We start from the raw sequence: 24,483 nt of genomic DNA, 5'->3' as shown, positions 1-24,483 counted from the left end.
GAAATTTCTTCACCCAGAGAGGGTTGTTAAGATCTGGAGTGCACTACCTGAAAGGGTGGTGGAATCAGATTCCATCGGAACTTTTAAAATTGGACATGCACTTGACCAAATTTGCTGGGTTATGGGGATAAAGCTGGGGTGTGAGGCTAAATTGGACAACTCGTTCAAAGAACCGGCACATACGTGACGGACTGAAAGGCCTCCTTCTGTGCTGTAAGATTCTATGGGGCTGAAATTCAGCCTCCCCGATTTCCGGCGGCCATGGGGCAGTGCAGAATGGAAATTCAGCTCAGGTTTTTTTGCTGCAGTGTGGAGATCCGCCCTGCTCCTGCTGATGCATCATTAAAGATGTCATCAGAGTGCACACCGCAATGGAGCTGGCCCGGGAGGGAAATTCACCTCCAAAAGTCTTCCGACCACCGATCGGTGCCCCCGACAGCTTTTTATGTCGATGCACTCCTTGTTGGTTGGTTAAAGCGTGGCCACTCTTAAAGGAGAGGTGGCGCTGCCGGCGACACCATTTTATTTATTTTTTGTCATCCGACTGCAAAGTCAGACTGACAATTATGCCCCTGGGTTCGGCCGGTCCACCAACAGGCAGCCTGGTACCCCCTCTTGGGTGCCAAGCCGCTGACCCGGCCAAAACTCTCCCTGGTGGCCCAGTGGACCTAACTTAAAAACATGCAGAGTTTGCAGCAGCTCTCCCCTTTAACTGACGGTGAGAGACATTGTGCCGCGCCAGCGCGATGACATCACCTGCCCCGGCGCTGATGACTGACAGCGGCGGAAACTTCGTCCGGCCTCCACTTCTGCCCCGCTAGTGGCGGTCACTCCGTTTCCGCCCCCATTATGACCGACTTTCGCCCCACTCGAAATAAAATGACAAGGAGCTGAATTTCGCAGGATGGGCAGCCGCATCCATTGCGGCAGCCAAAACACAACAAAAACGGTTGGTGCGCCCCGTTTCCGACGGGGGTGAATTCCGGCCTCTCTGATTCTATTCTAAGGCAGTAAGAAAGATTGCCTTCTGCTGTCAATCTTTTGTACCCCAATCAGTACAAGAACACATTCTTTTCTGAAGTGAGCTAAATTAGTAGATACAGGTTTTCTTAAATCTTTTTCTTTGTACTCTAACATAATTTAAACAGGAATTCGATGGAATGTCTAATGGTGGACGATCTCGATGATCACCTGTGCTTATGGCCAAGTTTTGTTCACTGCCGAAAGGAGTTGCTTTTCGATACTTTTGTTTTTTTTTTCCCTTCGAAGTTAGTTTGCTTCATTTGCATGATCTTTCTCTGTTAAGAAGGGGATAGTCTAACGCAGGGCCATCGCCACTGATATTAATATTGTTGTTCCTTCGTTGACCCATTTCGAAGAATCGGAAAAGGGGTCTATTCATGTTTTATGGGCTTGTTAGTCTCCCTCCAACAGGAAGCACAAGTACATTTGTTACCTGAAGCTGATATTCCAACTTCTTTCCTCTATTTGAGATTCCAACATTAAAGCTTCAGAGTTTTTCCAGGTGCATGCCCCCCACAATTTTCTGTCTTTTAAAACCGATGGACAGAAAATCGTGGGGAGTGAGTGCTTGAATTCCTGACGCGCCCATCCAGCAAGTGAGGCTTTGCATTCGGAGCACAATTTTGTGCAACTATCCCTGAGTGTGATTTGCAATCAACAATTGTGGCTGCTCAGAACAAAGAGAAGTTAAAAACTGCTTTCAGAACAAGGTCACTGATAAAATGTTAAACTCTGATTGGAGTGAATAATTCAGAGGAAAACATGTGTGAAAATTTAACATAGTGTTAAGTAGCTTTGCAACAACTTCCATCTTTTGTTTTTGCCTCCCAAGTTTTCCTTGATTTTTCTTGGATCTTCTAAATTTCCAGTTTTCGAGAGTGTAAGTAGAGGTTGTGAATGAAGAATGGGATTTTCACATCAAGCAGCATGTTAACACTAGGACCTAGAAACTTATTTGTGCCACTAAAGCTGCTGAAAATGGCTGCAATGCTAAGAAGAATAAATTTGTCTGGGGGGGGCTGGAGATTGGTGGTGCAGTGTTAACCTTCTGTGCAACATCCTCCTACAGGCATTAGTGGAGACCTCCAAGGTGACGTGCCCGTCCTGAAGTGACATTCGCACTATGCACAGGCTCGCTCCCAGATGCTGTGCAGCTCGCAAGGAATTGTGGGCAATTAAAAGGGCTATGAATTAAAGGGATAGCGCAGTCAGAACTAATACAAATTCAAATGCAGCGAAAAAGATGCAGTTTTCAGACCTTACTGCCTTTCAAAAAAAAATATACATAAAAAAGAAGGCCTAAATGTGACTATTCAGCTCTTAAAGCTGAATTACCTTCCGAACCTCAAAAAAATGGGAAAACTGCTTCAACACTAACACAAATGGCTCAGCAAGCCAAAGAAAGGGACAACCAGGGTCTCGCACGCCGCACTCCTGCTTTGTGCAGGGGCTCAACACTCCAAGACAGGACCTCTACCCACAGGGGCCAGGAGGCCTTCCAGAAAGAAGGATGTGGGACTACATCACTGAGGCCATCACTGCCAGTAATGTCGCCCCCACCACCTGGCTCCAGTGCCCAAAGAAACTTCATGACCTCAGACCACTGGTCAAGATCAAGATTCAATGAGCACTTATACAATTCTATGGAGTTGGTTTATAATCTTGTGATTAATGTCTGCAGTTTGACAGCGCGTTATTCTGTACTGAGTCACTGATGCAGGCCTGTTTGTCTTTGGATATTTCTTTATTAAGGTTCAAAGTGCACTAACAGTTCTGTGGAGAATGTTATATATCTAGCAGTTAATGTATGTCGTTTTTGCACTTATGCATCTTAAAAAGCCGTCTCCTATGAACTACACCACTAGTCTCACACACTGCTCAATGTATGACCCCCACCTCCAATCACTCACCTACCAGCAATCTCACCAGACTGATTCCTGGGATGGGGGGGATTGTCATATGAGGATAGATTGAGTAGACTAGGCCATTATTCTCTCGAGTTTAAAAGAATAAGAGGTTATCTCATTGAAACATTAAAAATTCTTACAGGCTTGCCAGGGTAGATGCAGGGAGGATGTTTCTTCTGGCTAAGGAGTCTAGAACCGAGGGTCACAGTCTCAGAATAAGGGGTCGCCATTTAGGACTGAGATGAGGGGAAACTTCTTCACTCAGAGGGTGGTGAATCTCTGGAATTCTCTACCCCAGAGGGCCATGGAGGCTCAGTCTTTGAGTATATTCAAGACGGAGATCGATAGATTTTTGAATATTAAGGGATACGAGGATAGTGCAGAAAAGTGGAGTTGAAATAGAAGATCAGCCATGATCTCATTGAATGGCAGAGCAGGCTCGAGAGGTCGAATGGCTTATTCCTGCTCCTAATTCTTATGTTCTTATGTAATCTGCACTAATCATGAGGCACATCTCCCATTCCTAGCCTCACCTCATTCCCTTGGAGGAGATGGTGCAGGCCATTTGGCAGAGGCATGGCTGAGCCCTTGGACAGTGGTGGGGCTGAAAGGATAAAAGATGCTGGTATCCTCATATGTTATCCTCCTTCTGGCATGCACCTCATCCTTTCCTGTACTCCCATCACCACAACTCCACCCTTATGCCTTCCTCATTTCACACACCCAAGAAATGCATCCAGCCCAGCCAGTGGTTGGCCAAGAAGAGAGAGCGGAGAGCGAAGAAGAAACAGAAGCAGTACTGTCACTTGGTTTCACACTCCCAGCCACCACCTCCTCAAGGTCGACCAGAAAGGCCATTTGCAGTGTCTCTCACTGAAAGTCAGCAGCCTTCCACCAGCCATGCTGCAGCCACTGGGATGGCACTGTATGATATCAGTAGGATAGGCAAAGGCACACACAAGACAGTCACTAAAAGAATGCCTAAGGGCAATGAGGTGATTTATTGATGTCATATTGGATGGATAGACGTATATAGGTGGATTGGAAAGTTTGCTTTGTAGTGGCTTTTATTTCAGTATTGTGGCCAAGAGGATGCTGTGATGGTCAGTAGCAGAGGGAAGGTAAGGTGTAGGACAAGGGGAATTGGGGTTGTGGTCACTGGTACCGCAGGCAGATGATTCCATCCCGGATATCCCGGCCAGAAAGGGGCTGTCTGGGTTGCATCATTCCTTTTGCTTCCTCCTCTTCTGCTTCCTTCTTTTTTTTGACTTCCTCTTCCCTCTGCAAGCGGATGCTGTAAATCTGAAATGACAGCATAAAATGCTCGAAATACTCAGCCAGTCAGGCAGCATTTAAACCTGAGATGTGAAATCTGTTTTTCACTCCATGGATGTTGCCTGACCTGCTGAGTAGTTGCAGCATATTCTCTCTTCTCAGAAGCCTTCATTTACGATCCGAGGCCTTGCAAGCATCCAGCAGCACTCCCTGCACTTAAAAAGAACTTTTAACATGTATTGCAGCAAGTCACTACATTAATAAAATCAAAAAACCCTGTCCAAAAGCTTAAATCCAAACTTACCTGAAAGCTGTGTGTGTCCCTTTAAGAGGTGTTGCCATCGTCACTGTCAGCCTGCTTGTACACGAGGTTCAGTGCTTAGGACCCAGCGCTGAATTCAATGCTAGGGTCGAAGTTCGGAGTGGTGACGTTATGTCGGCATTGCTCACCGATGGATGTCACCACGCCGCAATTTTTTTCCCAGGGCGCTGTCAGTTGCCGCATCAGGACCCGTCACCAGCTGGTGAAAAAGTGCCGGACGCTATTTTTTCACTTTTTCAAAGCATTACGGAGTGGCAGTAAGTACATGAATTTCTAGCCCTATAAAAGTTTAAACCAAAAGGACAGGTCATACAGAAATATTAGCCCAGAAATTGCGGTCAAACACATTACATATTTAAAATTAATTAAAATACAATTTAATTAAATATTTTTTATATGTTTTAACAGGGCTAAAAATAAACTTACCTTAATGGACAGGGTTTTTTATATATAAATGAGTGATAACATTTTCTTTTTCTATTTTTAAAAACTCTTACACTAGTAAAAGCAGGCCTTATGCCTGCTTTTACTAGCTTAAGAACTTGAAGGACATTTGCTGGGCAGGACTTGGGCATATAGCCCAACTCTGCGCCCGCAGAGGCTCTTTTCCTTTGCATGCGTGCGATCTGTCAAAATGACAGATCGCAAGTATTGGGTTTAGGCGCATGTGTTCCTAAACCCAGAACTTTCAGGGACCTCACGGGCGCATGCGCACTTCGTACATGCCCATGGGGAGCGTGATTTCAGGCCCATTTCTTGCTTGGCTTTCTGTGTTAATTGCCAATGACAATGAATTGGTGTCAAGTACAGATGATTATGAAAAGCGGAAGGCTGAGAGGGTAATAACATTAATGTGTCAACAAGTTATGACACTTGTATGTACTCTGAATTTCACCTCACACACTACTTATATTAATAGGGATGGGCTCACATTGTTCAGATGCAATTATTGGCCAAATTCTTCCTTTCTTCAACGACAAATAGGTTTTTAGCATGTGTCTATCTCCTCACTCCCTCCCTATTCCTGCCTGCCCCCCTTTGTGTACCTCTAACTTGTTGATGTCAAGTGACTCATCCCGAAGCATCCTTAAGTTTACTTGTCTTTAGGTCAGAATTTGCGGGGACTCCGACAGCGTACCACGTTTGAAATGCACAGCAAGCTCAGGATTTCCTGCGCATGCGCTAAATCCTGAACTTTCGATCTGTCAAGTTACGACTTAACAGATCATCCGCACCGACATCGCACCGACATTGAAAACCTAATTGCTGCCGCAGAGCTGGGCTAATTGCCCACCAACTACCCAGCAATTACGTATGAACATTTTATGGCTGGTGGAAGCAGGCGCAGAGCCTGTTTGCACAGCGTAAGGGTTACACAAATAATCTTCATCTGATGTTTTTTTTTGTATTGGATGCTGCTTTTTTTCAAATAGATAACATCCAGGAACGTTGTTGAACCTGAAGCCACGATTGAATCTACCGAAGCGGGCTCGGTGCCGTCGAGGTAGGGGTGGTGGGCCACGACCCCGCGGCTGTCTCCATGGCAGCTTCCCCCACGATTTTCCACTGATTGGGCTTGTTAAGCCCACCCTGCGAGGTTCCTGGCCAACTAAAAGGAAGCAGGTCTGAAGACGTCATTTGATGACGCATCATCAGCCAGTTTTTATAAAGGGACCATGGTCATATTCATTTTGACAGTTGTGCTGTCGGTGTCCTGCAACATTGAGGTGCTGCAAACACTGACAAACATTGCACAAAGGTGCGCAGCTGCACCCAGGCTCTCCCATGACTCCCTCCAGATGCTTATGGAGGAAGTCACAGCATGCAGGGAGGTTCTCTTCCTTTCCAATGGGTGGTAGAGGTCTCCCCAGGGCACCAATGCAGCCTGGTTGCACATTCCATAGGTGGGCACAGGTAGGGAAGTTGTCAGGAGGAGCTAGCTGCAGTGGCACAAACCTTTCAATGATCTCGGTAGATCACGAAACGTTACTGCAAAGCCACACTCAACCTCATCCTGCTGTGCCACTTATCACATCCCCATCACTCTGCTTTCCTGACTCTACTCTTGCACATCCTTACTCACATCAACTTGCCCCTCCACCCATCCCTCTCTCGCTATCTACACTATCATATCCCCATCTCACTAGCCACCCCTCATCCTTGTCCAATCATACCAACTAATAACACACAAGGACAGGCACTTGGGTCTTTTAGCCAATGTTCATGTAAAGTTTCTATTACTGTAGTGTCAAACATTGAAATCTTTATTTTCAATACTTTGCCTTTCTTGGACAGATTTGTGTGCTCCTTTGCAAATGGCTTAGTGAGTTGTAATGAATGGTGAGACATAACGCTCCCCCCTCCCCCGAAATGGTGATCAATTTGAAAGGAATGGCTTGGGCATTGTAGGGATGCTTTATGGTGTTGGTGTGGGGTGGTGCCAACCTGGCACATCATGTGGCAGCCAGGGTGTATAACATAAAGTGAAGTAAAGCTGGCCATGGTGAGGCCATCCCTGGCCTCTCGGGCAGCAATGTGGGTATGTGCTGAAGCCCTGTGTCCTGTGCAGCATCAGGTGATTGCAGAGAAGGTTGGTGTTGTTGTTGGTGATGCTGGTGTGCCTAGTGATGTTGGTGTTGATGTTGGGGCTGATCGTAGTGGGAGAACCAAGGTGACATTTTTTCAAGGGCACCAATGCTGTTGAAATAGATGGCAGCTGAAGTTGAGAGGACAGAAGCGATCTGTCAATGGTGAGAAAGGTTGCTCCAAGAAAGTAAAAGTGGATAGAATGTTTACTCCAAACACTTCCAACCTTCCTGAAGCTGAAAAAGTGTATTCCAGATCCTGAAGGCTCCAGCTTCCAACATTGGAAAGTGCACAGCTGTGAAATGGTAGCTTTTATACCACTTTTGCAGCTGTCATCTATTCAGAGGAATCGAGAGTCACTGAAAACACAACCTACTTACCTGATGTGATCCCTGAGCGCCGTGAAACTCATCAAAAAGCTGGAAAAATGGTAAGTAGATGGTAAAATGCTGCTTAAGTACCTTCAAACACCCTCTTAACTATTTCAATTGGCTCCCCCATCGCTTAGTGTCGGGTCTGTAAAGCGCAGATCGACCCAGCACTTGGGAAACTGACACAGAGACAGGTTCACAGCGGGCTGTCGACCCACTGTCGATCTTTTAGGTTTTGACAGGAGACTCGCCTCCGAACCCGCCCTCTGAATAATGGCAAAATCCCGGCCTGGGTGTTTCATTTGGGACGGCACCCGGAGAAAATATGGAACAGCACAAATTGACAGGTATACACACAGAGCCAAGTATTCAACACATATTAATCATTAAAACTGCTCTTCTTCAAATTTTGATGAGCAAATGCTTGATCTTATCCCGGTATCACTCTCGAGCCATCAATTCATCAGACATGAGGCAAAATGCAAAATGCCCTTCAGACGAAGACTTAAGAATCGCAATATTCTTGTTTTCATTGAAAATAAAGTCGGAGCTATATGTATCCGAAGTTTATTGCAACGTTTATTCTTCAAATATAAATGCTTCAAAGCTCAATTCTAAATGCGAGACCTTCTGCTTTCTCATTGAAGCACCAGCCATATGATCCCAGATTTGTTTACACATACGTTGCGCCCCTGGGCTCCGTGGGCCATTGTGCTCCTTCACGTACGCAGCGCCAAACAGAAAGTTCGCGAAGGAGAGTCCCCATCAGCTAAGTACGCATTTTATTCTGATGCCGGCAGCATACTCTGTAGGTATGCCGTCGCCGACCACAAATTCCAGGCCTTTAAAGATTTTGGGCTTTATTTCTGTGAAAAGAAAGATTTACATTTATATAGCGCCTTGCACGACCACCGGACATTTCAAAGTGCTTTACAGCCAATGAAGTAATTTTGGAGTGTAGTCACTGTTGTAATGTAGGAAATGCCATAGCCAATTTGTGCACAGCAAGCTCCCACAAACAGCAATGTGATCATGACCAGATAATCTGTTTTTGTTATGTTGATTGAGGGATAAATATTGGCCAGGACACCAGGGATAACTCCCCTGCTCTTCTTTGAAATAGTGTCATGGGATCTTTTATATCCACCTGAGAAGCCAGACGGTGCCTCGGTTTAACGTCTCATCCGAAAGACAGTGCAGCACTCCCTCAGCACTGCACTGTCAGCCTAGACTTATGTGCTCAAGCCCCTGGTGTACGACTTGAACCCACAGCCTTCTGACTCAGAGGCAAGTGTGCTAACCATTGAGCTGACACTGAAAATGGGTGCTGTGCTGTGCTAATAATGCGTACCTATTTGAAAGTCTAAATTTGACACACAATTTTGGGCCGAACTACTGATTACCATAAATTGAACTTGACTGGAGGCCCTAAAGCAGATACCTGCTGGTTTAGCATTCAAGTGCTGATTAGATGCAATTTTCATGGAGCAGTATATGTGGGCTCTAATCACCCACTTTCACTGAAGGTGTAGAGTAGATTGACTAATACACAGCAGCAGGTTTCAGGTGGCTTAGGGACCGAGTGAGAGGGCGCACAGATTTTCGGACACAGCACTAGAGATCGGGGTGAAGGAGGTCCTGAGGAAGAGGAATGTCCTTTATCTGCAGGAGCGGAAGGACTGCACCTCGAGCTCCTGTCCCTCTGTCCCTCCCTCCTGCTGATGCTGCTCTGCCTGGCCTCATGTCCTCCTCCCATTCTTCCTCCACACCATGATGCCCATGACCAAGCACATCCTTTCTCCTGGTGACTCCTATAATGTGTCCAATAAGGTAGAGTAGCACAGCACTCATTCATTTTAGTTGAAGCCCTCAGAGAATTTAATTGTTGAACATTTGAGTGTTGGTGAAGTCTTGACTTAGTGTCCCAGAAAGTCTCCCGATGTGTTTCAAAAGTCCTCTTCAAACCTCCAGAAGCAAGTGAACATACCTTTTAAGTAACGTTCAAAATCTTCTGCAACGACTAGTTTACTCCCAATCGTCGAGGGCATTGGGTCAAGCGCTAGCCACCAGAATGTCTCTCTAATGAGTGCTAGTAGGCAATTTAAGTAGAAATCAGCTGCTTAACGATCCTCCGGACACCCGTTCCTAGCGCAAGCCTCAACACTTTTACCAAGGTGGCATCTTGCGCTAAACACGGGCTAAACCAGCGTTGCAGCTTAAGACCAAAACTTGGCCACCTTGGAGGCTCTTTACAACCACAAGAATCTGGGGATGATCACCCCTTGTGAATTCTAATGTGAGTCCACTAACTTTCCAGACCTTGCTTATTACTTTGATCTACTGTATAGTCATATGGGCTGGAATTTTCTGGGGTGTCAGCGGATGGGATCGGTAGCAGGTCGGGTGGGAATTTTTTTTGACAGCGGGTTGGGATTGTCAACCTGCCACAGCATGCCGTTCCCAAAGTCGGGTCGGTCCGCGCTAAGCAGACCCAAAGGCAGCGGCGGGTGACCCAATTAAACTCATTTTGGTGGCCCTGAAAATCCATTCGGAGGCTTCTTTCAGATGAATGACTCCGACCGGAGAATTCTTCCGAAAGTACCTGGTGATCCCGAAGGAGCGTGCAATTCCATTGGGGAGGCCTTCTCTTCCCGCGCTGCGAAGCGCGCTCCTGTTCTCCAGGTTCCTACACAGAAGATCAGGTAAAATATTCTCAATTAATAGCAATAGGAACTCCGTATCTACGAGTTCTCATTGCTATTAATTGAGAGAAAAAAAACCCAAACACAATAACACCAAATAAAAAAATAAAAAACACACCTCACACAATTAAAATTAATTGAAATTAAAGTTAATAAATATCTTAGAGCAAAGAAAATTTCCGAGTTTTTAAAAAGTTTTATTAATTATGGTTTAAAATAAATTTAATGTAGTGGGTTAATATGCGCCTGCTTTTATCAGGCGCAAGAATTTTGAGGACATTTGTTGGGCAAGATATGGGTAAATACCGCAATTTTGCTCATGCGAATGTCCTCGCTCCCGATATGCGCATTGTGCACTGAAAAATGGCTCTTGCGATGCCTTCCTGGGTCCGTACACATTCCGTACGGAATTGGGGAGGCCATAATTTCTGGGCCAAGAACCTTAACAGGCTTTTATAACTTTTTAACATTAACTTTATGGCCATGGGAATCACACTGTTCTGGGAAAAAGTCTGTCAACCTGAGGTGGGAGTTCAGTGGTCATTGCTCCAGCTGATTACTTGACCACTTCAAATGTACAGTAAAAGCATAGATTCTGCAGACTTTTCACTTTGCATTCTCCACCCACTCTCACCTCATTGGAAGAACTTCCTCACCACTGACGGAACACTTCTGTCTTCTCTACTTCAACCATCATCTATTCCATCAACATGGGGGCCCTTTATAGTGCCTCACCTTGGTCCTCAGAATCCGACCACGATCAGCCCCAACACCCGCAGCACCAGGCACATCAGCCACACCAACAACAACACCAACCTTCTCTGCAATTGCCCAGGAGGCCAGGGATGGCCTCACCGTGGCCAGATTTACTTCACTTGACACTGTACAATCTGGCTGCCACATGACGTGCCAGGTTGGCACCATTCCACACCAATACAATAAAGCATCCCTACAATGTCCAAGCCATTCCTTTCACACTCATCATCATTGCAGAGGGTTATGTCTCATCATTCACTGCAACTCACTAAGCCACTTCCAAAGGTGCACACAAATCTGTCCAAGAACAGAAAGTGTTGAAAATAAAGGTTTCAATGTATGACAGCACATTAACAGAAACTTTACATGAACATTGGATAAAACACCCATGTCGCTACTCTGTGTCTTGTTAGTTGGTATGATTGCACTAGGATGAGGATGAGTGTGAAGAGTGGCTAATGAGATGGGGATTTGATAATGTCGATAGAGAGCGAGGGATGGGTGGGGCTGCAAGGTAAGTTGGTGTGAGTAAGGATGTGCAGGACTAGGGTAGGCGTAGGGAAGGCAGAGTGATGGGGATGTGATGAGAGGCACAGGAGGATGAAGGTGAGTGTGGTTTTGTACTAATGTTTGTGATCTAATGAGATCATGGAAAGGTTTGTACCATTGCACCCAGGTCCTCCTGAACACATTCCTGCTTCTGACCTCCTCGACATTGTGCTGTATTGGTCTCCTGGGGAGGTCTCCTCTGCCCATGGGAAGGGAAGAGAACCTCCCTGTGTGCTGTGAAGCCCTCCATAAGCATAGAGAGAGCAATGCTTGTCAGTGTTTAAAGCACTTCAGTGCTGTACAACACTGACAGCACAAACATCAAAAGAAAGTTGGCCATGGTCCCTTTAAGGAAACTGGCTGATGACGCATCATGAATGACGTGACCAGACCTGCTTCCTCTAATTGGGCCGGGAAATGCGCTGGGCATGCTTAACAAGCTCTATCACTGTAAATTCATTTTAGGCAGTGGATGGAGCCAGCAGCGGGGTTGGGACCCGTCACCGATATCGCCCGCACTGGACCTGCTGAGGTGAGAAAAATGCCCGCCATGGTGTGTGTAAATAATAGCACAGGAATGGACTAGGTAACACTGCAGATTAGTACACTGTCCTTTCAGCTGTGGATCTTGAATTGGATTTCAACCAGGATGATGGAACAAAAGTTTCCTCTCACTATTTAACAGTAGGGATTCTACATAAAATATATCTTGCCATCCTCAATCCAATTCCTAATAGTATGAATCCACAACAAAAAAATGGCCACAATGCAACATGTTGGGGAACACAAAATTAATCAAAATTGTTTTTAAAAAATCAACATATATGTGATTAGAATGGCAGCAAACTATCAATCTCACATAAAATGGCTGATGTGAGAGCTGGAACAATGTCACACTGATAGAAGGTGCTTTTCTGACATTGAGGTAGGACAGAGTGGTCAGAGTAATACCTGACCTGGGAATGATTGCTGTTGGCACGGGGTTCCCAAAAGTGAAAAGTATTCTTTTCCCTGCAGCTTGATGAACATAAAATTACACAAAAAAGAATAAGATTGGTTAAATAGAAATAAGGCTGCATTTTATAAAAGAATGAAGAAATTAGCATCAGTGTTTTAGAGCTATTAATTTCACAGTTTCTATATATAATGGTTCCCTAGTAATGTATTTTTGATATATATTTTACAATTCCTCTCAATCACCCAGGTCTACAGATTGGGGAAATTCCAGGGTCATTCCCTGATCTGTATTGTTAGCCAGTTTCAGACTGGGCAGCAGTTAGAGCAGGACAATTAGTTTTAGAATTCCTTGGCTCAAGAGGTTAAACATGTGCACAACTCTTGCTCCTGATCACAATACCCTAGCATGTCTCTATTTTCAGGAAAGCACAGGTAAGGAGCGAAAATAGAATAAAACTGAAAGAAGAAAAAAATACCTTATTCGAATTTGTTTCATTGTGAAAAATATTCAGCAGAAAGTAACTTGGGCTGGATCCAATTGGACCCCAATCTTTCTCAATAAATCTTGTTATGATAGTATTCATTATTTTCAAAATGCAATGGTAATAGTTAAACGTAGCCTATTATAGGTCTCCTGTCTAATTAAGTCCTCTTTCATTCTATTAAGGACCTTCTGTCTAAATAATCCCTCTTCCATTAATCACTAGTGGGGGCTTATATTTACTACACCCATTCTTCTCGTTATTTTTCTGCCCAGCATCATTATCAGAGATCAGCCATCTTGTTCTTGTTTAGCCCTTTCTTGTAATTCCTAACTTAACTTTTTATTTGACCCTGAAATGTTAAACACTGCAGTAGAAACTGATCAATAGTCTTTTTTGACCTTGAAATGCACATCAAGCACTGGGTGTTCTCTTACATTTCACTTTTATTGAACATGTATATTAAGTCAAGTGCCTGTGCTTTAGCTTTGAACACAGCTCTGCTGGCTTCTGTCAACATAATTACTGCAATCGTATTTAGAGCATTTTTGCGAACCGTGGTAATTCTTCTCCAACATTTAGAAATTGATTGTTCCAACAGCCTGCTTACTTTTCCAAAATGTTATCTGATAAGTGCTCTTTACTTTTCACTGGAGCATTGTACGTTGGGTAACAAAACAGTTCTCATTGAAAAAAGATTGCACAGTGCATTGATCCGTTGTAGTATGTAATCAAAACACAACCAATCCCATCTAGCAGAGTTCTCCATTCCTCAGCAGTTCTGCCAGACTGCCAGTCATTGCAGTATTTCTCACTGTTTGGTGAAGAAAAATAAATTGATTATACTGTATAACCATTTGTTAATATAAATCTCCAAACCAGAGTATTGCATCCAGACTAGTCATGCAGTGATGTTCGCTGTGTAAAGGCCTGAATACACCTTGGATATTACAGCTAAATTTATTTTCCTCCCCTTATTTTCAAATGGATGAGTTCAATTTCAGTCATGTTCCTTGCATTATCTGTTCAACCACAGCATCATCCAATGAAATGGAAAGAGAGGAGCAACAATGTCTTAACAATATTATTTACTGCCAACATTAAGAAATATGAACTTTTGAACAGGTTCAATGAGGTTAAATAATTTTAAAGTGTCTTATTAGGAAGCTCGTTTTCTTTCAAGTGAATGTGATGTCTTTTTTGTATCTAAAGCTCTAATTACTGTGAAGAAATGGTTAGATCCATTAAATTCAATCTCAATTACCTTACTCTGTAATATAAATATGACACTGTAATTAAACAGCAGGCCTTTCGTTTTATGTTTAGATCCCTCTCGGGGCGAATTGTTGGAGGCGTCTGGTGGTTCTTCACCTTGATTATAATCTCCTCATACACAGCCAACCTTGCTGCTTTTCTCACTGTGGAGAGAATGGTTTCTCCAATAGAAAGTGCAGAGGATCTTGCAAAACAAACAGAAATTGCCTACGGAACGTTGGATTCAGGCTCTACCAAAGAATTTTTCAGAGTAAGTGCTTTTCTTGGTTGGTATTCAATTGTTGCTTTTATCCGTTGTGTAATTGTCATATATAAAAACAAATAGTTTTGTGGAATAAGGTGTCACACTGTGAGTCAGTTGAGAGTTGCAATGATCTCAATTTGATGAAACTAAAGTTTGAGCAGTTTTTCTGTTAAGTACTTCAAATTTGTACTCTGTCTCAGACGTCTGCTCAGGTTACGTACAGTCAATAATGTAGTTCAATTCCAATCGTTTTAATTTGGAATTCCTGTCACACTTAGTGATTGGTTCATTCTGCGAAACTCTTGCTTTGTGAATAAGATGCTTTTACAGGAAAACACCAACACTCAACATATGGTTCTGACAATGCTGTTATCACACACCTTTGATTCACTGCTTGACGTTTGATAGAACAGCTCACACTTCATGGATTCTTGTTTGTTATTGAGAGAAAATGAATATGTAGAAATAGTAGTGGTGCAATTATAGGAGCAAATTAGTCTTTTCTTAGAGTGGGACACTTATTTTCTTGCAGCATTATATCTACTGCTTTTCTAACTACAATAATAGACCAATCTGGATTATACCATCAACCATCTTCACAGCTGCCTCATTATGGCGAACATTATGGGGACGTGCTGCTCCCTCTCAGAAAGTCCTTCCTCATCACCCAGATTTGTGCTGGTATGCCATCTATGGTGCCAGCTTGCTGATTTAAAAGTGAGGTAGTAAGGTGTGCAGCAAATAACCAGACCTGGAGACCCAGGAACTTTTGTGTAGCTGTGGTGCAATTGAGGATGCCACACATCTACTGAATGACTACTCATTTCATGCTAGTGTACCTGGAGCACTTTCCAGATTCCACAATGCTGGCCTCGAGGCTATTGAATGGCTAAAGCATGCATGATGTCGACCTAATCCCCTTGACGCTTTTGATATATTGACTTATAGTTTATCCCTACTTTATAGTTTGAATATTTTCCAATCTTTATTGTACCACTTGAGCATTCGCAACTAATAATTAGAGTCTCAGTAACATTTCAGTGACTAGCGTGTCCAAGATGTGATATCTCAGAAATGTAATTGTTTTATCTGTTTATCTATATGCACTGAGACGTAAACATTGGTGGACTCATTGGTCACCTTTAAAATGAGGGTTCTTGGAGACTCATCTGGTCATTCATTTAAAAATGTGTATTTATGAGTGTTTAAACAAAGTAAGGATTAGGATTAAGAGAAAGTGAGAGTAACTTTTACAAGTTGATGCTGCAGCTGGGACTTGTGTCTATAGTTTTGATTTGCACTGCTGACGGCAGGCTCCATACTGGCAGCACAGACTCATAAAATCAGCCCTGCCTTGTCTTTGTGTAGACCATTTTAGAGGAGAACATGCAGGCTGAAAGATTGCTGTTGGTGTGTTTTGGGGGGTTAACTGTGAGTTACCAATATTTTGAGGAGAACGAAAGGCTGCTCATTAACCCCCAATGCTGCTGTTTATTGCCACAGGAGCAAGTCCTGCACTTATAAAAACCCACACAGCAGGCTGATCAATAGAGCAGCAGAAATAATAACAAGGTGTGCAGGGAACATTCAGCCCCCTTCATTAGCACAGGTGAGAGCATGTCAGACATTTCCTTCGTGATATTGGTGTAAAGTGCAGGCACCCAGGGTGTGCAAGAGTCACTTTGCTAAGTAGCTGCTGAAGTGCTGATCCAGGACATAAGAGAAAGGAGGCCAGGACTGCATTGGAACTGATGGACACCCTTCCAAGAAATGGTGATGGAACTGGGTTGGGAAGAAATAGCGGACAGATTCAATGTGATCAGAATACAGATTTTTTAAATTCATTCTTAGGATGTGGGTGTCACTGGCAATGCCAGCATTATTGCCCATCCCTTGTTACCGTGAGAAGGTGATGGGCCTACTTCTTAAATCGCTGCTGTCCTTAAAGGTACTCTCACAATGCTGTGTGGCAGGGAGTTCCACAATTTTGGCCGAGTGATGATGAAGGTACGTCGATATATGTCCAAGTGACTTGAAGGGGAACTGGGAGGTATTCCCATGCACCTGCTAACCCTGTCCTTCTGGATGGTGGAGGTTGCGGCTTTGGAAGGTGCTGCTGAAGAAGCCTTGGCGAGTTGCTGCACACTGCAGCCATGGCACATTGGTAGTGGACAGTGTGGATTTTGAAGCTGGTGGATGTGGTGCCAATCAAGCGGATTGCTTTGTCTTGGATGGTGTTTGTTGAGTGTTGCTGCACCAGCACACATCCAGGCAAGTGGAGAATATATCATCACACTCTCGGCTTGTGCCTTGCAGTCGCTGGAGAGGCTTTGGCAAGTCAATAGGTGAGCCACTCAGCTCAGAATATGCAGCCTCTGGCCTGCTCTAGTCGCCATGACATTTATGTGCTGGTCCAGTTGAATTTCTGGTCAGTGGTGACCCGCAGAGTGTTGATGGTGGGGACTCAGTGATAGTAATGCCATTGAACTTCATGGGGAGGCAGTTGGGCTCTTTCTTGTTGGAGATTGCCATTGCCTGGATGTTGTTCCGGCCTTGCTGCATGCAGCCATGAACGGCTTCATTATGCGAGAAATTGCAAATAGTCCTAAACATTGTTATCACAATCATCACCAAACAGACCCACTTCCAACTTTATGATGGAGGGTTTAAAATAGCTAGAATCTTTGCCAAGCAGCAATAGAGCTACAAGCCCCATATAATGAGAACACAAAGCATTGAGGAGAAACAGTAAGTGATAGTGACAACTGAAACGCAGGCACCCGTTGCTCAGGGAAGCACTGTTCCTGCATCTGCTGCAACATCTAGGGATTCTGACCTCATAGGGCATGCTTATAAAAATAGATTGCTGTCCGATCTGAGCAGAATCACTTACAAGTCACTTGTGCCTGTGCAAAATACCCAACAAGATCTGACAAGCAGTCCGCTAACCGGATTTGTACATCACGAATGAACAGTTATCTGCACTGCAATCTATTGTGGGGTACTTGACAATTTCTGTGTCATCTGCAGAAGTGGCACAGATCTAATTGGGTGTATCTCTCGTGAATGTTAAAGGTCAGTGACTGGCCTGAATTTCAGTCAAAGAGTTGAAAGGAATACTGGAAGGATAGGACAGGACAAAAAGGATGAGATGAATCTCTATTTGTCAAGCAAGATTTAATTGTCATTGAGAAATTTATATTGATCTGCAGGGAGGAGCTGAAACAATCTGGGTCAAGCAGTTCATCATTGGATCAGCAGATCAAGGAGCTAATCGCGATGAGGCACTTTGTACACAAATTAAAAGGGCTACAGAACCAGGTAGTGCATGTGAAATAGGAGGTTTTAATTACCCAATATTTACTTGTCAGGTAGTGGTCAGCCAAATTTTGAGGAGCGGAGTACGGCTGCAATACTTGTGGATGTTATTAACAATTGTTTTCTTGCACAGCACATTGGACATGATACAAGGGAAAATCATTTACTGGACTTAATGAGTAGCAGTAATCCTAAGATAATACTAGACCTCGGTATGGGGAAAGATCTCGGCAACAGTGATTATAACATTATCAGATTTAAGTTGATCAGCCAAGTTACTGCTGTAGATAACTTAATACGCATGGCAGATTTTAGGAGAGTTAAATTTGTGAGAATGAGAGAGGTTGGTGGGGAGAGTTGATATTAGGTGGGTGAGGTTGATTGGGGATGATATTAGGTCGGGATAATGGTAGCACAGATGGTAAATGCAAAACTTTCGAAGTCATTCTTATGGACGAGGAAGTCATGTATGTTTTTATGATTAAAATAAGGATATATATAGTAGAACAAAACCAATATGCTTTAATGGTGATGTCCAAAAAAAAATTATACTTAAGCGCAAGTATCTTGCCAGATACAAGTTAGACAGCTTTCAAGATAATAGGGACAGGTATAATATTGAGGGTAACAAAAACAGACATTAGATTGGCCAAATGAGCAATGAAAAGAGGATTGTGGATACATGTGGCAGTGACGGCATGTTATTTTATAAATAGGAGTCAAGGGAGGGAACTTATAGGAGTTAATGGTCCCAATATTTCTGGGGAAGCGGAGAGGATACAGTGGAAACCGAAAGTGGACAATAAACCCAACAAGGCCGGGGCGCGGAGATCCTGCTGAACATAAACAGCAAGTCCTCATTAAACGTTTTTAGCTCAGTTTTCTGCTCGGCAGCCAACCAAATTGACAGCCTGACTGGAGGCTGAGAGTGAACACCAGCAACAGGAGGCCCAGCCAGGGACGATCCCCGGCAATTGGGAAGATGGAGAGAAGCTGCGATTAGGAAGAGAGAGAAAGGCCATGATCGGGAAAGGGAGTTGGGGGGGGGGTGGGGGTGTGTAGAGAGGCTGTGATTGGGAGGGGGGGGGAAAGAGAGGCTATAATTGGCTGGGGGCGAAAAGAAAGAAAGAGAGACCGCGATTGGGAGGGAGGAGAGAGGCCGTGATCAGGAGGGGAAAGAGAGGGTGTGATTGGGAGGGGGAAGAGAGGCTCGGATTGGGAGGAGGAAGAGAGGCCAATTTCGAGGGTGCCGTAAGGTCTAGATTAGGAGGTGGGAGGGGAGAAGGATGGTGATTGGAGAGACCGAAAGCTTCCTTGAGGGATCGGGGGAAGCACTCCTGCTTCTCCTGGCCCACAAAATGAATTTTTCAGCAAGAAGTGCTGAACTTGCATGGTGAATAGGGGAGCATCTATCAGTGTTGCCTATATGGAGTTCCAGAAGGCATTTGATAAATGTTCTGTACAAGAGATTATTAGCAAAAATGAGAGTGCACAAAATTGAAGGTAACCGTGTGACATGGGTTGGTAATTGGTTGTGAGGAATCATATCATAGAATCATCGGATGATAAAGCACAGAAGAAGATCATTTTGCCCATCATGCCTGTGCCGGCTCTTTGAAAGAGCTGTCCAATTAGTCCCACTCCCTGGTAGCCAATTCCCTTTTGAAAGTTTTTATTGAATCTGCTTCCAATACCCTTTCAGTCAGTGCATTCCAGATCATAACTCATTGCGTAGAAAAATGTTGCTTTATGTTGCCTCTGTTTTCTTTAGTCAATTACCTTAAATCTGTGCCCTCTGGTTACTGAGCCTTCTGCCACTGGAAACACTTTCTCCTTATTCACTCTATCAAAACCATTTATGATTTTGAGGTAGCGGACAGAAAGTAGGCATGAAAGGTTTGTTATGTGATGGCCAAAGGCAGTGTTATTCCTATGTGTGTGATAGTTGCTTCAGAAAATTCTGCAGACTAACAAAGCTTTGTAATTGCCTCCCTACAAAATCTTAGCATCCAGAACTAGTGGTCTTCAGTCATTACCTGCTGGCTCTGCATGGCCTGGAGATCCGATGGGTGCTATAGCATTAGGTTCGGACAGTATACACGTGACATCTCCAGCAGCCCTTCTCTGCCCCTACTTTTCTCTGCAGCTAAGTCATGGGCAAGTAGAACAGTAGAACCAATCCTTTCTGTCAGCAGAAACTTGGTTAAACAGCTGCTTGCTTCATTATTAGAACAAGAGTGAACCTGAATTAGCTGCATTGTCCAACTCATGAGCAGTAGGAGAGCATTGTATGTGCAATCCATGAAGCTTGTAATGTGGTGTATTCATTCCTTAATATGTAATTATGCTGGCAACATCTACCACAATTAGGCTAATGTGCACCTTCAGCACAGTAGCATACACCACGCTCACTTTCAGAACAGATGGAAAGCGTGAGAAACATGCAAATCTGCACTCTGAATGTTGCTGTAATCATCACACTTTTGCTGCTGACAACCATTATCACCAACACTCAGGCTATAGTGTGGCAAATGATAATTATTTACATTGGTATTATAATGTACATAGGGAAAGGGGTTTGGCTGCTTAGTACCGGGAGGAGGTGCTAAGGAGTTAGCAACCGGGCACAGCGATTTCAGCGACCCCCGCGAACTTCAGTGCTGGTTTAGCGCTGACGCTAACACTTACCACCTGGGCCTTTAGTGCCTTGCAGATTGTGACATCAAAGTGCGCAGCGCCCCATTGCCACCACGATGTGAAATTGCCTCTCGGCCCCTGCTGTTTCGCCGGGCGTGAACAACGGTGGGAAGAGGAGGCGTTGTCAACTCGACTGCCTGCTTGGGGAGCGCTAATTAAAGGGAATGGTTTTCAGGTAGGCCAATTTTTATTATTTGCACCAGTCTGGTGCCTGCTGAAAGTTTTTGATGTTTCATGTCTGCAAGATGTCCAAGTCCTCCACTTTGTTCGAGTGTTTGGGGCTGTATGGCAGTCACGCAGGTCGCCTTGCAATGCAGAACTGCTGACAACTAGGTTGTGCACCACCATTTGCCCTTCCCTTTAAGTGAGGGAAGCAGCCTCTGATGCCGTTAACAATGCGCTGAAAATTGTTCAGCGCTCTGCCACTACTGGCCCCGCTCTCGGACTTTAGTGCCCTAAGAGAAGTGGTTAGCGCTTGATTAGCACTCCACTTCCCTGAACATGGTGGAAATGTCATCAGAATGCAATGACAGAAGGCTGATAGAGCGCTAAATTTCCAAAACCAGCAACATGGAACATTCTTATATTTGAGCAGGGCCCACTATGCACTTATGCCAGTTCGGGCCTACCTCAGGCTTCCGACCACACCACCCATCGGCAATGACGACCGGGCCTCCCGTGGCGGCGACCTGGACCCCTTCCCCGCTTTGGCAGCCTCCTCCTTGGCGTCGACCCACCTACCTCACCCGATCCCCGACGACGCCTGGCGAGCCAGGTGAGCCTCTGACCAGGCGATCGGGCCTCCACCCCTCCAACAGTGGCAGGTGGGCCTCTCCTCCATGACACCTGCAGGACCTCTCCTTCCCCACAGGTGACCTCCTCCTCAACGGCGACCGGGCCTCCTCTTCTACGACGGCGGTTGGCCTCCCCTCCTCCTTCAGAGACGACTGGACCTCTCCTTCCCCACTGGTGACCTGGTCGCTTCTCCTCCTCCAGCACGTGGTGAGTATCATGGTTCTGACCACCTTGACCTTCCACTCTGAACTCCAGTGGGCCACTGTCCCTCCAGTGGGCCACTGTCCCTCCCAGTGCCTTCCCCCAACCATGCCTCGGACCACCTAGCATCAAGGGCGCTACTCAGCACCAAGCTTGCGGCCAACATCTCGCCGTAAGCAACTAGGTCCATTCCATGGAGTCGGTTTCACCATCAAAAACGAGCTGGTCGACCGCCTCAAAGACTTCCCTCTTGGAGCGCTAAAGCTGAATTTCCCGTCAAGAGAGAATCATTAGCTCTTGGCACTACTTTTTCTACTTTTCAAAAGTTAGCGCCATGGAATTTCTAGACCATAATATATTAAATGTCAGTGACATTATGGGACCACGTTGCACAAAGTATGCTAATTGGCCAAGTTGTGCACAGATCCAGATCAAAGTATCAGTACTAGATGAGGACATGGAGGAACAAGTAACAGATAGAACACATATTAAAAAAGTATCAGCAGTGCAAGGATTAAGCATACTGAAGGAGGTTAGTGATGAAATAGCAGAGGTACTAACCAGTATTTTCCACAATTCTTTGCAAAGAGAAATTGTGCAAAAAGAATGTTAAATCCTTGTTCTAAAAAGGAGGAAAGGATAAACCAGACATCTATACACGTGTTGCTGCAAGAACATCAATTTATATAGCACTTTAACGTTGAAATGCTTTGGGCATCCTCAATGGCCACTGAGCCAAAGAAAGAAAGATTAGTAGGGGTGAATAAAAGCTTTGTCAAAGAGGTGAGTTTTACAGATGGTCTTAAAGTAGGAGAGGGAGGTGGAGAGGTGAATGTGTTTCGAGAGGGAATTCCAGTGTGTGAATTTGAAGACATTTTGAGAACATTTGCAGGACATTTAAAGGAATGGGCCTAAAATATCTCTGCCAATATTGCTCACTACTTATATGATGCAGAATAAAGCTGGTAAAAGGTTTATTCAAGAGCATGACCCCACAGTGTCCCATGTTCCCATCCCCCAAGGGATTTTTATTTTTTATTTTTTTTAATTCGTAGCCAATCGTTCTAATTCTTTGTCAAATCACAAATGCCAGAGGTCACCTTGCACATGCCAAGGATCACTCTGCGCCAATGCTCTTAGCCAAAAGGCCTAGAGCCACTGCACCGTTCCTGGAAGTACTGCAATACCAGGTTCGTGCCATGGAGGTGGATGGGTCAAGCCACCCCACCCACTTCCTGTTTCCAAAAAAGCAAGCATATACCTTCCTGACCAGGGAGAAACCACCCGGAGGTCATGGTGGCTGGTCAGGTCAGTTACGCATGATCTTAGCCAAAAGGCCGAGAAGCGATGCCATGGACGCTGCTGGGCCGGGCCGGCTGGCCAAAGGGACCGAGTTAGCAAGGGTGCAGGGGAGCAACGCACCCGGCACTCCCTCCAAGGCCGGGGCGGTGTGCTCTTCCCCCAAGTTCCCCCAATCTTCCCCACCCCCCACCCCCCCCACCCCCGCACTAGGTGTAGGTGGTGGCTGGGGGGAGGGTGGGGGTGGAGGGGGAGATTGGGGGAACTTGGGGGAGAGCACGCCGCTGCGGCCTTGGAGGGAGTGCCGGAAGCAGCAGGGAGAGGAGGAGCAGGCGGCCCAAGGTAAGGCCATGTGTCGGGGAGCGGGTATGCGCTAAAATACGACCTATTTTACTTTCAGTGTTGCACATTGAAAAATAAGAATGAAATACAGTTAGTCCTACCACCGGTTTTATATGATGAAAATAGCGTCTTTTGAGTGAGAGTGGTATTTTGGTGGTTTAAAAAAAAACTCAATTTTTAAATACCACTGAAATACCACCGGAAAACCAATGGTCGGGCAAAATGATGAAAATCCGGCCCAAGATTCTTGAGCACTGAAAGGGGGAGCGGAAGAAAGAACAAAAGGGAGGTCTGTGATAGGTTGGAAGGCAGGAGAGATTAGAGAGACAAAAGGATTATGGGCCGAATTGAAATGGTAATTTCAGAAGTTATAAAAAGATTAGTCTAGATCGGGTGTGAATGGCGGAATAATGACCAGCTGCCATTGGAGACTAAGAGAAAAAAAACATAAGATCAGGTGGGTGGGGGAGAGCCAAAAATGGGCAGGGGTTATCTGAAATTGTTGAACTCAAGGTTGAGACCAGAAGGCTGTAAAGTGCCTAAATGAAAGATGAGATGCTGTTCCTCGGGCTTGCGTTGAGCTTCATTGGAACGGCATAGGACAGAGATGTCGGAGCGTGAGTGGAGCAGGGAATTAAAGTGACAGGTGACCGGAAGCTCAGGGTCGCACTTACAGACCGAACGGAGGTGCTCCACAAAGCGGTCACCCAATATGCGTTTGGTCTCCCCAATGTAGAGGAGACCACATGGATATTTCTCCGATTGGCAAGCTGTAGCTCGTGGCATGCCCCAGGAATCTGCGTTGGAGCCTCTTGTGTTGTCCATACACATAAATAATTTGACAGCCATTTAGGGATCAATATCAAATAAGAAGCACAGCAAAGAGTGAGGAAAAATAGAGGAGACTGCAAGCGGACAAGACATCTTAGGACAATAATATCAGAAAATGCTGGAAATACTCAGCAGGTCAAGCACTATCTGTGGAGAGGGAAACAAACTTAACGTTTCAAGTTGGGGACCTTTCATCAGAAGACATCTTGGGTGAATATATCAAATTTATTTCAATGTAGGTGAAGTACTACAAGCAAGGAAAAATATATAAAGACTGGTAATATAGCCTGATTGTTACGGAAGTGATCCAGGAATGCAGATATATACATCTTCAAAAACAGGATTGTAGGTGCAAACATCCAGCAAATTGAAATGGCATTCAGCTTTTGTATGTAGCGGCATTGGATACAAAAGAGGAGGTATGAGGAATTCTATTAAAGCTTAGGCCACAATAGCGTGTGCAGTTTTCTACATCCTATTTAGAAAGGATATTGATGATATGTAAAACATGCAACATAGATTAACTAGGATGGCTGCAGGGATGTAAGGAT

General features: G+C 44.8%; 1 protein-coding gene and 1 non-coding gene across 3 annotated transcripts in view; one reads left to right on the top strand and one right to left on the bottom strand.

Annotated features, from left to right (window-relative positions):
• Positions 1-24,483, top strand: part of gria3b (glutamate receptor, ionotropic, AMPA 3b) — a 494,474-nt gene that overhangs the window by 356,608 nt on the left and 113,383 nt on the right. For both annotated transcript variants that reach the window (XM_070882006.1, XM_070882007.1), the window contains exon 12: positions 14,257-14,455. In XM_070882006.1, the coding sequence (XP_070738107.1) occupies positions 14,257-14,455 (199 nt within the window). The remainder of the gene's footprint in view (positions 1-14,256; positions 14,456-24,483) is intronic.
• Positions 22,614-22,809, bottom strand: LOC139266345 (U2 spliceosomal RNA). Its single transcript, XR_011593697.1, has one exon. It is a non-coding gene; the product is annotated as a U2 spliceosomal RNA (small nuclear RNA).

The sequence above is a fragment of the Pristiophorus japonicus genome, chromosome 6 (assembly GCF_044704955.1).
Source record: "Pristiophorus japonicus isolate sPriJap1 chromosome 6, sPriJap1.hap1, whole genome shotgun sequence".
NCBI classification, from domain to species: domain Eukaryota; kingdom Metazoa; phylum Chordata; class Chondrichthyes; family Pristiophoridae; genus Pristiophorus; species Pristiophorus japonicus.
This window is presented reverse-complemented; position numbering and strand designations above follow the sequence as displayed.